The 16,700-nt window shown below is 35.4% G+C and overlaps 1 protein-coding gene across 1 annotated transcript in view; it reads right to left on the reverse strand.

The window, feature by feature from the left end:
* The window catches only part of LOC128998256 (uncharacterized), a 49,688-nt gene that overhangs the window by 15,099 nt on the left and 17,889 nt on the right, over positions 1 to 16,700 (reverse strand). The window contains exons 4-7 of the mRNA XM_054424310.1: positions 16,020 to 16,169; positions 13,990 to 14,142; positions 1,556 to 1,747; positions 832 to 902 (exon numbers count right to left, since the gene is read on the reverse strand). Coding sequence (XP_054280285.1) covers positions 832 to 902; positions 1,556 to 1,747; positions 13,990 to 14,142; positions 16,020 to 16,169 — 566 coding nt within the window. The remainder of the gene's footprint in view (positions 1 to 831; positions 903 to 1,555; positions 1,748 to 13,989; positions 14,143 to 16,019; positions 16,170 to 16,700) is intronic.

Consider the following 16,700-nt stretch of genomic DNA (forward strand, 5'->3'; position numbering starts at 1 on the left):
GGTACAATTAAGTACAATAAAGTAATAAAATACAAGTTAAAACACATATTGATACTTGTTGTAATTTATAGCATGAATAAGTACTATATTAGGGCAAAATATTAGTGATATGTTTTGTGACTTTGCTTGTAAATCTATCAGCTCCTGGATTTTAATTTTCTCAGTTAAAGCAGCTGAACTCTTCCTTTTTTCAAACAAAAGTAAATTAACACGCATGAGAATAGTGTGAGATGAATATACTCTATGTATAACATGTTAAGGGAAAGATTATAAAAATGAGTTGGCTCAGGTCCCTACACAAGGAGTCTTAAGACATTTTTATTTCATTCATTTCGGGTATGAGATTTTATTGTTCTCCAGGTTTTATTTAAAAGGAGTTTGGTTAGCGTAACCACAGAAAACGTACTACTATAACCCAGAATGCCAACCGCATGGTAAAAAGCATTAAGCGTTTTGAGAGAGCTTTGCCTGTCAATCCGTAGGCAGCGCCACCAGCGTTGCCATGCACTCAGCATAGCAACGCTGGTGGCGCTGCCTACGAATTGACAGGCAAAGCTCTCTCAAAACACTTAATGCTTTTTACCATGCGGTTGGCATTCTGGGTTATAGTAGTACGTTTTCTGTGGCGTAACTGAGAAAATAGAGTACAGGTGCTAATAGATACACAAAAAATTCATCAAACAAAACATGACTTCTGTATTGCTCTTTAGTAGTCTAATTATTAGTCTAAATAATTGTTGTGTGGCATACAATAGTTTAACAACCTTGTATTGTGTTTTTATGTTTTACTTAAATTAAGGTTTTATTTGTTAAGGATTGTCAAAATAGTACCTGTTTGCTCCAAGCCCATGTTGGTTGCTATTGTAGAGCATAGTCCAATGGGATGGACAAGATAGATCTAACTGTAAAATCATAAAAACAATATAATACTTGACTAATCATTAAAGAATATATTTAGTCCATACTGGTTGCTTATTGTAGAGCATAGTCAACTAGGATGGACAAGATACACTTAACTGTAACATCAGGGAAACAATATAATACTTGTCTAATCGTAGAATATATTTATTTATATTAGACCTAAGACACCATTTTCGTACTTGTAAAACGATTCGATCAAGTCTTTAATCACCAGTAATAATTACAACAATAACAAAAATAAAATAAAATACAATACAAATATTTATATATTATGTATAATTTTAAATAGGCTATCACAGGTTTATAAATAATGCCAATTTCACAAAAACATAAAATAGCTTTTTTTCTGTCATGGGAAATTTACTAAAAGGTCACCATTTCCGTTGTACCAAATAAATGCAATGTGGTAACTATGCTACCATTATTATTGTATTGTTCTTAGACATTCCTGTGTAACCTGAAAATAAAACATGTAGTAGCCAAATTAAACAAACCTTATCAGTTTGAAAGAAAAGAGGTATTGTATGTCAACTTGATATTACAGTAATATAAGTTCATAGCATGATTTGAGTCATACAATAAATCAGCAAAAACCATGTTAAAATAGGCTGTATTCTTCATAACACAAACTCACGATTCGGGCTAGGTAGTTCTTGGTGCAAAAGCCGTTGTTGGATGAAATGGCGGGGGAATGGTGCTGTGGCTTGGTAAAAAGAGCAGGGAGGGTGCAGGCCAAGATCCACACCTGAGAGACTGGCAGCAAGGGCTTAGGCTTGTCCCATGGAGCAGGTGCCTTCTCCAACACTGGGGTTGTCAGCTCTAGACCCTGTAATGCACATCACTGTAAGCATAACATGAGCAGACGTAATCATTTATCCTCCCAACATTAAATTCAATAAGAAAATCAAGCTCAATCGCACAAAACATAATAGTAGCACAAATCGTCAAGCCTTGCCAAATTTGGGAACTGCTACAGTCAAACTATCATATAATCACAAAACATGCTATGAGACTGTATACGTTTCTACAGGCATTTCACAGCCACTCCTAGACAAAACTGCAATAAAAGGTTTGCAGCAAATTGCTCAAATTGATGAAATACAGCCATCCTGTAATGACTGGTATAACAAGACACCCTAAACTGTAAGAAGGCTTAGGTTACATTGATGTCAAATATAAAGTAGGATTGAAAAATAATGCCAGACCATTTGCTATCATCACGTTGGATTCCTATTTCTCTTTAGGAAACTACTAAAGGAGAACTCAAAAGAATAGTGTCAATGGGAGTTATCACTGAGATACACCATGCCACAGACTCTCCAATGGTTGTTGTACCAAAAAAAAGGACTCAAGGACTCTAACAAAGGTCATTTTGGTGGATCTTACAAAATTAAACAGATGAGGCCAAACAAAGATACTATCCCATTCAACCTATCAAAAAAAAAATCCGCGCATATCTCTTATGCAAAATGCTACTCTAAATTGGATGCAAATAAATTGACTCTGGCAGATTGCTTTGGATGAAGTAGACAGGATTAAACTACTGTAAGCGTACGACTTGTTTGCCAGTGGTGTGTGCGGGGAGAGAGCGGTACCAATCCCCTACCGCAGCCAAAGTTTCCATGGCATTGGTCGGACAACGCTTTCTAAAAACATTCGACCAGCGCTGTTTGCGTTGTGTTCCTTTTTTGCGTGAATTTAAAATTTTTATAGAATTTAAATTAAATTTGAATTTAATTCAAGTACCATACAATGTAATAACTAAGGGTTCTATATTATTGTTTTGGTACTGTGGTAGAGTAATTAATTTGATACAACTATGTTTTTATTTCTTAAAATGTACACCAAACACTCAAACAGTAAAATCATAGTATATTATAATTTTTTTGTAAAGTTTGACTTATTAGGTGTAAACAATGAACTGAGTTTATAGCTGATATCTTAAGATATAGTATTTTATGTAAAACACATATGGATATACCTATAAACAGAAAACCATAAGGCTTAGTACATGTAACTATGGAATCTTTTTGCTTATTTTCATATCATGTACAATAAATAACACCTTAAAATATCAGACGGTTTTTCCGAACACCCTGTAAAACGGTTAATGGCTTGCAGTTATTTATTTTATATCCCTAAGTTAATAAAAGAAAAGTAGGTCTCCTAATGTTGTAAAGTATTTTATGACCGGAAGAGTATTGTATTCTATCATGTTCTATCGACTGTCAGTTTATTGGGGTGTGTTGTGGAGTTAAGTTGTGCGGCTGAGTAAATATTGAGTGGTAGTTTAGTGTTGTTCAAAGGTTTATTGCGGACATTTTCTATCACGATTGTAAAAAACTGTGATTTTTTTTTATTGTGATGGAAAATGTCCGCAATAAACCTTTGAACAACATTAACTCACCATCACCAACAATGAACTTCAAACAAAGAATAGTTAAGTGATTGTTAAGACGTGGGTTATAAAAGTGTTAGGCTAACTTAAATTAATATCATGGCAACCACCCGTAAAAAAGGGCAAACCATTTACAGTGAAGCGAGTGAAATTATGAGATGTGTTATTCAACAGTGTGACTAAGAATCCAACTCTGGAACCTTCCAGTATACCCTGAAACAAAGTAATCAGCGGGTTGCTAAGTATACAGGGATATCTGTCCGTAGTGTTCCGACAATTAGGAAAGAAGGGGTTGAGGCCGGAGGATCTGCCCTAGAAACACCAGGTAAGAAAAGGCTCAGAGGAGAAGAAATTCCACATCAATGAATTTGATAAAAGAGTGATAAGAGACAATATTCACGATTTTTATACAATGCAAAAAAAGTGCCGACAGCACCCAAACTGTTATATGCAATTAAGGAAAAAATTAATTTTCCTTGGGGAGTTTCCACATTACAAAAACTTCTAAAAGACATGGGGTTTAAATGGAAAACAGAAAAGGTGTGGGAAAATTAGAAAAGTGTTGATAGAACGGCCGGATATTGTAAATTGGGGCGCTCACTACTTGCGAGACATTCAAAAGTGTAGATATGAAAAGTGTAAAATCATATATCTTGACGAAACATGGGTTGATAACAACTCAACATTAATTTGTAAAATGCTGGAGCAGTGACGATGTCCCCGGGGTCCTCACAAACACTAGCTCGTCTAATAGATTAATTGTGGTTAGAGCCGGTTCAGAAGATGTTTTTGTGCATGATGCGACACTAATATTTCAAGATGGTAAAGCAACTGGAGATTATCATGGCCAGATGAACGGAGTAAACTTTTAAAAGTGGATGAAAAACTTATACCAAACCTTCCTAATAAAAGTGTTGTTGTGCTAGACAACGCACCTAACCACTGTTTACATGGAGGGGTGAGTTGGTAAACAAGCCACCATTCAAATACGCAGTCAAAAAAGACATGATTGACTGGCTGACAAAAAATAAGATCCCTTGCTCGATGGAGATGAAGAAATTCGAGTTGTGGGAATTGATTAAACAGCATAAGCCTCCTGAAAAAGATTTATTGTTTAGATGAAATACTAAAATCGCGTGTTCACAGCGTGATTCGATTGCCCCCTTACATGTGGGCCTCAATCCAATTGAGTTAGCCTGGGCCAAGATGAAAAGGAAAATCAAGGAAGAAAATATTACGTGTGATCTGTCACTGACAAAATTGGAGGAAGCTACAAAAAATGTTGTTTTTTCTATTAATAAATTAGATTGGGAGGTGTTTACTATTCATACCCTTAAAATATAACATGATTATTTATTTATTTATTTCCAACGGACATCTCCATTTTATAGCTATACAAATCAAAACATTACAACTCAGAATGGCTTAGTTGATAATAAAAAATTTTGTGCTTATAGACTAGAAATAAAATCAACAATATAATAATGATCTAATAACAAACAACAATAACAATGACAAACCTAGCCGAACAAAACAAAAACTGACAAAATAACAAAAGGTATACTAATAAATAAATAATTTAAAACAACAACAATAAATAAATAAAATGAAACAATAACAATAAACCCACAAGCTAACAACCAATGACAACTGAGAAAGATAAATATAGACTAATATAAAATCAAACTGACTAGAGAGCAATGACAAACCCATAGTTAAATGCAAAGACAACAGTGTATTTTTAACAGACAAGTATAGCAATTTTTATTGGATTAAAGATAGCATAATGGAGGACGCTATGGAACGTTTTGTTATTGAACTTGGAGGTGTGGATTCAGAAGATAGTGAATGTGAACATTCGGACACCGATTCAATATCAGACTCTGACCTTGCAACTCCGTTGTAACTTAAGGAAACTGATATCATTTATTTAAAGATTCCTTCCTTCATTACTATTGTTTATTATTGTAACTATTATGTGTAATTAAATAAATTATAGTTTTCTGTTGTTGATGATGGCAGATACAATTAAGAATGTTTAATTTGTATTTTTTGACTAATACGTGACGATAATATTACGAGATAATGGAAAATATCCATAAGTCATCACAAATATTTTGTAATTATATGGTAATTTAAAACTACATTTGCAATCACATTCAAGATGCCACCAACACTCCCTGTGGCCGACCAACAGGAGGCGTGTGTTGGTGTTACGCATCCGCTGGGAGTAGAAGTAGTATAGACAACTTTTTAGGGTAACTAGTAGAACAGGGTGTATACTATTTCATTAAAGTGAAATTCCAGGTTTTTTCCTGGTTTTTCAAAGTTTTTCCAGGTTTCCGCGTATCTGTTTGAACCCACTTAAACTATAATCAATTGAAGACTTGCAGCTTAAGTATACAATATGCATAAAATTTGTTTCAAGTCCAGTGAGCTAGTGTTGAAAAAATAAAAATCCTTATTAAGTAATAATTTTCATTGTCATCATTACTTAAGGCAACGGAAACATCGTCTCTCTCGATGGCAGCAAAATCCTGAATATTATCTTCATTTTTTATGAACACATTATCAACGGCGGCAAAATCCTGAATATTTCCTGCGGCCGTGTGGTCGCTTCCCATAGTGACGTAAAAGTAATCACAGTCTTACGTTATCATAGAAAAATCCTGGACATCTCCCGCGGTATGTATACATTATCGCCGTCTCTCGCGATCACGGAAACATTATCATCGTCATTCGCGGCAAAATGACGAAAATATTCCGAGGCCGAGTAGACACCATCATTGACTCCGCGGTCACGGGAACGTCATCGTTGTCGTCCGCGATCTCGGCAAAATCTTGAAAATTTCCCGCAGCAGTGTAAACATTATCGTTGATCCCGCGGTCACGTAAACGTCATCGTCGTCGTCCGCGATCGCGGCAAAATCATGAACATCTGCGGCCGTGTTGACATAATCATCGTCGTCTTTCGCGGTCACGGCAAATCACTAATATCTTCCCCGGCCGTGTAGACATCATTATTGCCTCCCGTGGTCACGGAAACGTCATCGTCGTCGTCGTCCGCCATCTCGTCAAAATCATGAATATTTCCTGCGGCCGTGTAGACATCATCATCGTCGTCTTTCGCGGTCACGGCAAATCACGAAAATCTTCCGAGGCCGTGTAGACATCATCATTGCTACCCGCAGTCACGGAAACATCATCGTCTTCGTCCGCGATCTCGGCAAAATCATGAATATTTCCCGCGGCAGTGTAAACATCATAGTTGATCTAACGGTCACGGAAACGTCATCGTCGTCGTCCACGATCTTGGCAAAATAATGAATATTTCCCGCGACAGTGTAAACATCATCGTCAGGGTGTCTACTACATTCTGGATAAAAAATTCATGGACAATTCCCGTACATTTAAGGACACTTTGCCGTAACCTTTGACGGTGTCATTAGGCCTACCAAATAATTTTCCTGATTTGTCAAACTGTATTAATCTTGTTATTCAATGTAGTTGTAACAGAGAGAAAAGTAAATAATAATAGATAAGAGTTAAAAATTTCAAAATAGAAATTTATTGAAAGTAAACAAACATAGGCCTACCTATACTTTAGGTAAAGCTTTTATAGTGTAACAGAGAAACGCAATCATTGTCTCCTCCGATAGCGACAAATATCTCCATCGGTCACGTAAACTTCATAACATAGCTTATCCGATCCAGGAGGTTAGGTTCTCGACTACTTTTGAAAAAAAATCTTTAATGCATATTGTTACTCAATTCTTAGTACAAAATCAAGGTATGGTAAGCGGCTATTAATAATCAATAAGCACAGAGTAAGATTATTGTATTTTCATTTGCAAAGTTAATATCGACACATAGCAATCATTAGTTGTTTTCTTAGGCTCAATTACATTTTCTTAATATATTTTACAGCTCTTTCAAGAATCAAAATACCCAGGCCTAATTATTTAGGAGGGCCTATATAAACTGAGTAACAAACAATGAGGTTATAATAGCAGCAAAGTCACTATCATCATTCTAGTTCATAAGATTTAGATTGCTTAAAGCATACAACTCAATAAATAAATATATAGGAAACAAAAAACATTGAAACCTGAATAGCCAACAATATAAGACAAAGATACAGAAAATGCAATGAAATAATTTGAAACCAAGCATAGGCCTACATAGTCATAAAACATTAATGCAAACAACAATGCTTGTGGTTTTGTCAATTGAAAGATAAAATGTCCATAAAAAAGGGGTTAACTTACAAAATAAGACTGTAGATTATTTACATGTTTAATATGAAACCATAAACAGTTTTATGGCACTAGGCACTGGCCCCGGCAAATTGAATCTTCAAGCCCCCAAGTAAGAAGTGAAATTTAACAGCCATTATAAAGCTATTATTTTCATGATAAAATAGGTTTGGGATCTAATAATAATTACCCTAGTAATAAAAAAAGAAGTTGTAAAGGAATAAAAGTGATACAACTTTTATGAGCTAGCTGCTGAGTCAACAGTTCTTGGAAGTACTTGACTTGACACTTGATTGTCGTGATAAAATATTAATGGGTTTGAGATTGCTAATGGGATTTTTATTGCATAATTATTCTAGTAATAAATTATGAAAATGTAAACAAACATCTGATAAACCTTTTATGTGCTCCTAACCAACTAGCGATCAATAAAATTATGGCCTATTAAAAATTTAAGTACATAGTCTGGCATTTAAGGACAATTCCCGTACATTTCATGGCCAATAAAAATTTAAGTACAATTCCCGGTTTTCCCGGTTGGTAGACACCCTGATCGTTGATCTCGCGGGCACGGAAATGTCATCGTCGTTTCCCGCGGTCATGGAAACGTCATCGTCGTCGGCCGCAATCGCGGCAAAATCATGAGCATTTCACGCGGCCGTGTAGAAATCATCATCTTCATCTTTCGCGGTCACGGCAAATCATGAAAATCTTCCGCGGCCGTGTAGACATCATTATTGACTCCAGCGGTTAGAGAAACGTAATTGTCGAAGTACGCGATCGCGGCAAAATCATGAATATTTACCGCAGCCATGTAAACATGATCGTCGTCTCCAGTGGTCACGGAAACGTCATCGTCATCGTCCGCGATCTCGGTAAAATCATGATATTTTCCCGCGGCCGTGTCTACATAATGGTCTTCTCTCGCGGTCACGGAAACGTCATCGTCGTTTCCCGCGATCATAGAAACGTTATCGTCGTCGGCCGCGATCACGGCAAAATCATGAGCATAACACGCGGTCGTGTAGAAATCATCATCATCGTCTTTCACGGTCACGGCAAATCATGAAAATCTTCCGCAGCCGTGTAGACATCATCATTGCCTCTCGCAGTTATGGAAACGTCATCGCCGTCGTCCGCGATCTCAGCAAAATCATATGCATCTGCGGCCGTGTAGACATAATCATCGTCGTCTCCCGCGGTTACGGAAACGTCACCGTTGTCGTCCGCGATCTCGGCAAAATAATGAATATATCTCGCGGCAGTGTATACATCATCGTTGATCCCGCGGTCACGTAAACTTCATCGTCGTCTCCCGTGGTCACGGAAACGTCATCGTCGTCGGCCGCAATCGCGGCAAAATCATGAGCATTTCACGCGGCCGTGTAGAAATCATCATCTTCATCTTTCGCGGTCATGGCAAATCAAGAAAATCTTCCGCGGCCGTGTAGACATCATCATTGACTCCAGTGGTTAGGGAAACGTAATCGTCGAAGTACGCGATCGCGGCAAAGTCATGAATATTTACCGCAGCCATGTAAACATGATCGTCGTCCCCAGTGTTCACGGAAACGTCATCGTCATCTCCCGCGGTCACGGAAACGTCATCATTGTCGTCCGCAATGGCGACATATTATGAACATTTCCCGCGGACGTGTAGATGTCATTGTCGTATCCTGCGGTCACGGAAACGTCATCGTCCGCAAAATCGTCGCCCGCAATCGTGGCAAGACGCATTTTACGACTACAACCTCTACCGGGGCTAAAATAAAAATCCCGGCTTTTTCCCGGTTTTTTCCAGGTCCCTTCAAATTCAAGGATATTTCCCGGTTCTCCCATTTTTCCCGGTTGGTATACACCCTGTAGAAGATCACCAAGCGCCGGGCTGTGGTGGGGGCCCCTCCTAGACGCGGAGGGAGCACGCGCAAACAAGTCTTGCGCTTACAGTTCAAAATCAACATCAATTTATTCTTGGCTTACCGTATATTAGGCTACATTGTCATGATGAGCTACTCATATTATGTAATTCAACCGTAAATTGGTGAAATCCATTGGCAATAAAATAAAATAAAAAATAAATCCCAATTAAGGAGTCATTTTAAAACCATCATCAAGAGGCACAGTTATAAGACCTACCAAACATTTTCCTGACCATACTCAGAAAAGAAACTCAAAGGGAAAGATGTTAAACCTCTATGATTATTTAATTAATATTTAACCATAGGCTATGTTATTCTATTTAATTTCTTTCACCTAATACTGTCTTGTAATTTTGTCAAAAGGTTTAGACTCTTTGATTTGTTTCATTTTTTACTTTGAAAGACAAAAAAAGCTATTAGATGTTCTTATGAAATGTTAGCCCAGCCAAAATATAAATTCTGTTCAATAGTTAATACAATTGTAATATTATAAATATTTCAAAAATTCAAAATTAGTTTCTTGACCTATGATGCAATTTATATTAATTCAGTCTAACCTTGGTAGGCTATAGCAAATCTTAAGGGACCGAACTGAATATTCGTTATACCAATTATTTTGTTAAAACAAGGTTTGTTACAATGATACAATGATTTTATTCGGCCAATCAACGATATTGTTACAGGCTATGTCAAACAGTGTAGTACAAGCATTGTTATATTGAGTTTAGGTTTTCCGGAATATTGCTAAGTTGAGGTTCACAAACAGCAGAGGATTTCACAGTGAGCAGAGGATTTTCAGCACAAGCGCTGACGTCAACTTTCAGTTTTATATTCATCAAAAAACTGTAATGTTTAAAAAACAATAATATAGGGGGTTCGTTATATCAAGGGAAAGACACTGACAATTCGTTAAGTAGATGTTAAATTTGCTATATAGAGGTTCTGACAATGATAAAATTGTTATATTGAGGTGACTTATTTGATCTGGGATCGTCAAAAATGTGTTAAATCAAGGTTTTTGATGTGGTTTGTCCGTTATGTAGAGGTAAAAACATTGGGTCTTATGGAGAATTCTAGGGGATTAAAATACCCCCGCCACAGCAAACCTGCCGACTAAGCGAATTTCCATTTGTCTGAATTGATTTTCAGTTAAATATATTTTAATAACATTAGGTTTAACGAGTACTTAGGTTTGCTGCTACAAGTAAACTAATAAAGTGTGTTTTTGAGTATAATATTGATAGCTTAGTACAAAATAAATAAATTTGCCAAGTTTGATCAAAATATATCCATAAACAAGCAAACTACAACATTTGACAATATTCTCCATAAGAATAACACGGGAATTTTAAATTTACAATTTTTTTTATTTTCTCCATTACTAATAATCGAACAAAAATACTTTTATATACTAAATTATTTTTTTTTTAAGCTCTTTAAAAAGGTCTAAAGAGAAATCGGGAAATTTTGTGTTTTGCGAGTCAAAAGTGAGAAAAACCAATTTTTACCCCATAAAACCCGTAAATCCCCGTTCCTATGGTCCGATCGTGCTGGTTCGTGAACTCATTCAAGTTTATCCCGCTTTACACCTTTAAGCCAAATTTCATCAAAATCGGACAAAAATTACTCAAGTTATCGCGTTCACGGACGTATATATATATATATACAAAAAAATTTTATCGAATGGTGTTTTTGGCCTCTGGGGACATAAAAATGAAAAAGTAAATCGGTCCCGGGTCTAGGTCTTACCGTGCCACCTACGGTAATAGCTACTTCCCTATAGGGAAATTCGCTAAAAAAGATCTTTATATCAAGGAATTTGTCAAATTCAGGTTCGTTATATCAAGGTTAGACTGTATTTCATTTATGACTAAAAAGAGAAATAGAAAACCAACATTATCTGGGGATCTAAAGACTTCCAATTCTATCCTTATTTCAGTATCTAATATAATCCTGTCCGTGCCATACATTGTACATTAGGGTGGGTGGAAAAAAATCACAATTTTTTTTCGAGTTGGAATACCTTGGAAAAGTTGCTAAATTGTAAGAACAAAACAGGGTAAAAATATCAAAAATATTGGTTGTTATCTTCCGGTCGCGCATGTGCTCTAAAGTTTGAACAAAAAATTAAAAACTCAAATTTTATCGGAAATTTTAAAAAATTAAAAATTTTTAATTTTTAATATGTAATAGTTGAAAATGTCATAATTTTTAATATATGTAATAGTTGAAAATGTCATCTACAAGATACTAAGAAATTGATATTTAAACAATAGTATTGTATGTTAAATCTTCCGGTCGAGCATCGTCTGCAAATATTGCCAAAAATCAAGAAAAACTACATTTTGTACTAGTATTTAAAATATAATAATCAATATCAAAATGTAATACCAAAAATCTGTTTGTACACATTCAGATAGTAACTTAACAAAAACAACAGACGATGTCAGAACTGATCTTACAGTCGCGCATAGCAAATCAAATTCACTTTAGCTCAACACTTTTGGGTCAGTGACCCGGGTGATGCCATGTGATTCCAAAGTTTAATATTCCAAAACTGAACAACAGGATGGTGATGATAATGTATCCATGTGCTCACAAACTAAAATTTACGATTCTAATGACGAAAACCAAGAATATTTACCTAAAACTTCCAAAAAAGAAGACCTATGGTAGGCAAATGAGAATTAACTCTACTGTATTGGTTAGCGATCGTTTTAGTGTTTCCAATCGTGATACAACAGCAATAGCCTTTAGTGTTTTGCACGACATTGGCTTAGTCATTAGGCCAAATACGAATTTTAACATCAAAACATAAAATTCATTTGTTACAATTCTATAAGAATTCTCTTACGGTATTCAAAGCTTTCACTTAGATCCTTACAAAACTTTACATGGATAATGTTTACCAAAAAAACTGTGCCTCTCTGCGATTATACTAAGAATATACATTACGTTAATGTATTCATTAAAATAACAATTTCCTGTCAAGTATTTAAATAAATTACAATACATTATTTTATATCAAGGCATTTCAGTTAAAATAATGCCATACACAGTACGGTGTTTTCTAAAATATATAATCGTTCATGGCTAGAAAATAAAATGAGAAATAGTGTCCAAATTGATAAAATGATGTATCAGATGAAGTCAAAATGTAAATCTCGTGACATAAATAAACACCTACATAATTATTAGGCGTTAAATAAAAGTACAAACACCTAAAACAACTGTCAGCTATGGCTTAAAAGGAAATAATCTAAGTAATAAATCTAGGGGGACAAAAGTAAACAATTCTTTATCCAGGCGTAAAATGATTCAAACCCACTAGCATTTAAAAATAAGTAAACAAACTATATTAAGTACAATAAAATTTAAAATCCACTACACACCAATTCAAGTTAAGTGGTTATCAAACTCGGGTAGAATATTTCAAAGCTCAGAGTTGATTATTTAATATTACACTGTCCGTGAACAGTTACTTCACTTGCTCGAAATGTAATGGCTCACCATCGCCTTATTTAACAATAATTATCTTACTTGCTAGTTATCAGAAAAAGTTACTATTCCAACTTCGTGTAAAACACTAGAGGCTATTGAAGTTGTAGCACGATTAGAAGCACCATAACGTACGCTAACCAAAACAGTAGAGTTAAAGTCATTCCTCATTTGCCTACTATAGGTATTTTTTTTTTAAGTTTAGGTAAATATTCTTGGTTGTTGTCATAAAATTGTAAAATTTAGTTTGCGAGCACATCGATACATTATCATCACCATCCTGTTGTTCAATTTCGGAATCTAAATCTTCGGACTCACTGACCAAAAAGTGTTGAGCTAAAGTGAATTTGATTTGCTATGTGCGACTGTAAGATCAGTTCTGACATCGTCTGTTGTTTTTGTTAAGTTACTATCTGAATATGTACAAACAGATTTTTGGTATTACATTTTGATATTGATTATTATATTTTAAATACTAGTACAAAATGATGTTTTTCTTGATTTTTTGCAACATTTGCAGCCAATGCGCGACCGGAAGATATTAACATACAATACTATTATTTAAATATCAATTTCTTAGTGTCTTGTAGATGACATTTTTAATTATTAAATATTAAAAATAAAAAAATTTAAAAAATTTAAAAATTTCTGATAAAATATGAGTTTTTAATTTTTTTTTAAACTTTAGAGTACATGCGCGACCGAGAGATAACAACCAATATTTTTAATATTTTTATCCTGTTTTGGTCTTACAATTTAGCAACTTTTCCAAGGTACTACAACTTGAAAAAAAATTAATTATTGATTTTTTTCGACCCTCCCCAATGTACATTTACAATTTCATGTTTAATTAAATTTGTCGGGGCGCAATGAAGAGGAAAATTCCCCACAAGGTAGGTGGAGAGGGGCGCAATTATCTGTCGGGCCAATAGCGTATCTAATGCAAACCGCAGCCATGGAGTGCAGCCAAGGTTTGAAGCAAGAAGTATTACTTTACCTGGTCTTTATCATCAAGCCGTTCTGTGACACTGTGAAAGCCTGTTGTGAGTATGTGGACAATGTATCGGTGCAGAACTGTCACTAAACGCTTACAATGCTCTTCTAGCCAATGAGCCAGGTAGATCACTGGTAGTGAGTCTTTCTTGTGGAACTGAAAACAGATACAAAGTGGTTATTATAATCATCTGTGTTTTGGTGTATCAGTGACTCTGATGTTAGCAAGATGGACTATCTGAGGTAGCAGTGTCGTGGGTTTGAGGCCCATTGCCCCATCTCAAAATTGATCAGCACAGTTCATTCTTGTACTGTAAAAGTGTCAAAATAGGTTTAACTTGTTAGGCGTTTATTTTACAGAGAACTTTAAATGAACAACTTCCCTTACTTTTTTGTAACGTTTTACGACATGCTATTTTTAATTAAAAATTTTGCCCCCATATTCCAAAATGGCGACCAACTTTTTTTTTCTCAATGGCAACCCCCACTTTTTATGATAATTTTGGATTCCACATACGATTTTAATACATGTTTACTCCTGTCATTTTTGTGATATTCCTAACTGTTTCGGAGATACAGTAGAACCCCTCATATCCGGCCTTGGTTTTACCGGTCCTCTGTTTATCCGGCCCCTTCCAGGAAGCCAATATCAATTTTTTTTCTCACACCTTACAGACGTTTAGATACAAGCACTAGTCTTTGTGACTGCTCAAGTCATAAAATAAATTGTTCTCATTATTTATCTGTTTGTTTATACATTTATTATTTTTTGAGTCACTATGCTCAGTTGAGCTAGTAGGCCTAACCTCTGATCAGTTGTCTGATTATTTCCAAAGTGGGTTTAGAACAGTACAGTACGAGTACATTAATTTTTGTATTTCACAAAATGGTTAAGAATGTTGAGTAGAAATGTGCAAGTACCATTTAAGTCCTAATGATCTTTAAGTACAATTTATTGTCATTTTTACCTCCATTTAATATATTTTGTTACCTGGAATCATAATATCATCATAATCATAACCTACAAATATTTTTTCCCTTTTTACAAACATGTTTATTTTTCTAAAAATGATCCCAGAACAGAATTAAATGATACTTTTGATTGCATATATTGATTACCTATTATTATTAGGTATGAATTGTCATTTTCATAGTAGGTTGGTTTATCCGGCCAAATCGTTATCCGGCCAGGGGCTTGGTCCCGTGGTGGCCGGATATGAGGGGTTCTACTGTATAGCCATAGGAACCTAGGAGGCGATGACCTAGGTGGGACATATCTTCGGGGTCGCAGGAGATGTTTAAGTTGGAACCGGGACCGCGGCACATGTCGACGATGGTGACGTCACCATAGGACATGTCTACAATGGCGTTGTAACGGCAGGACATGTCGACGATGGCGCCGTGACCGTGGGACTTGTTGATGGGAATTGTGATAGTTCAGATTGTGAGCACACATGATTCTGTAGTATTCAGAGCTAAGCACAAAGCAACAAGTTTGGTTTGGGTTTAGTTATCACAAAAAAGTTATTGGGAAACTTATTTTGCAAGTTTATGAGATAGGGATAATATTATTAAGTACTGGCACACAAACTAATGGTGCATCAATACATCGAAACCTCTAACAAGAATATCCCATAAGCAACCCTCAATCCCATTTCTATTTTACTTTAAAAGAGAGTGCAAGGGCTCAGCCAACCATGTCACTGGCAAGTAAGCCCACAACGAGAAAAAACATCTAGATTTTGAAAAATCCATCCATAAAATATCTGTATTCTGTACACCCGCTAATGTTCTACATACCACTTACTTTGAGCCATTCTATCGCATACATTATGCTGGAATGTGGGAATACTCCATAAAAAGAAGATAAGAGGATTTAACAACAGCTTCCATATACTATCTCAATAACTTACAATTAATATTGTTTCCATTCCGATCATGGGGATTAAACTGGATACCATAAATTTGACTCGTTCCTGCAACTTTATCTCTTTAACAGAGGTTCTAATGTATGATGAACAACTATTGACTTACTGCAGAGTTAGATATAGCTTCAAGTGTTTTGAAAAGTTGTCGACAGCTCTGTGGGCCTTCAGGGTAATGGTCCATAGATATCTTGTAGACAGTAAGTAACAGGCTCTGGAATTGTTCTGTGTTCATGTATTCTGCATTCCCAGCATACATCTGACAATCATAATTCATTATGACCCAGTCGAAACAACAACAAAAAAAGAAAGTAAATATACTGGTTTTTTTATATTATTTACACAGTAATTTCTAGTGTTTATTTTTAATCATTTATAGTTTGTTTTCATTTTGTACAGAGTACAATTTGTTTGGAATTAAAACAAGCAACTTAAATAATTTAATAAGTGACAGTATAATAACAGTTCTAATTTTCTGTAAGAGGGCAAGATTTCTCACAAACTACTGTAAAATAATTAATTAAATTATAACAATGTTGTCAACATAAAACTCAGAATTCTTGTAGGCTACCTCTTCATATCTGGAAAATGGCCTGCCTCCTAAAAATCTTGATTAAAAAAGTATACTGTATTTCTATTTAGGAATATAATTTCTGCATTTCAAGATCAGGTAATAAGACATGAGGCTAGAAAACCCCATATTTCATGTTTAAATGTTGACACTATTTGCATTGGTATAGGCTATACGATTTTGTAACCACGATTTGTAATTACTACCACAAATTGTGAA

This window comes from Macrosteles quadrilineatus, unplaced genomic scaffold (genome assembly GCF_028750875.1).
Source record: "Macrosteles quadrilineatus isolate MER2022 unplaced genomic scaffold, UCM_ALF_1.0 Scaffold_7__1_contigs__length_78375512, whole genome shotgun sequence".
Classification (NCBI taxonomy): Eukaryota; Metazoa; Arthropoda; class Insecta; order Hemiptera; family Cicadellidae; genus Macrosteles; species Macrosteles quadrilineatus.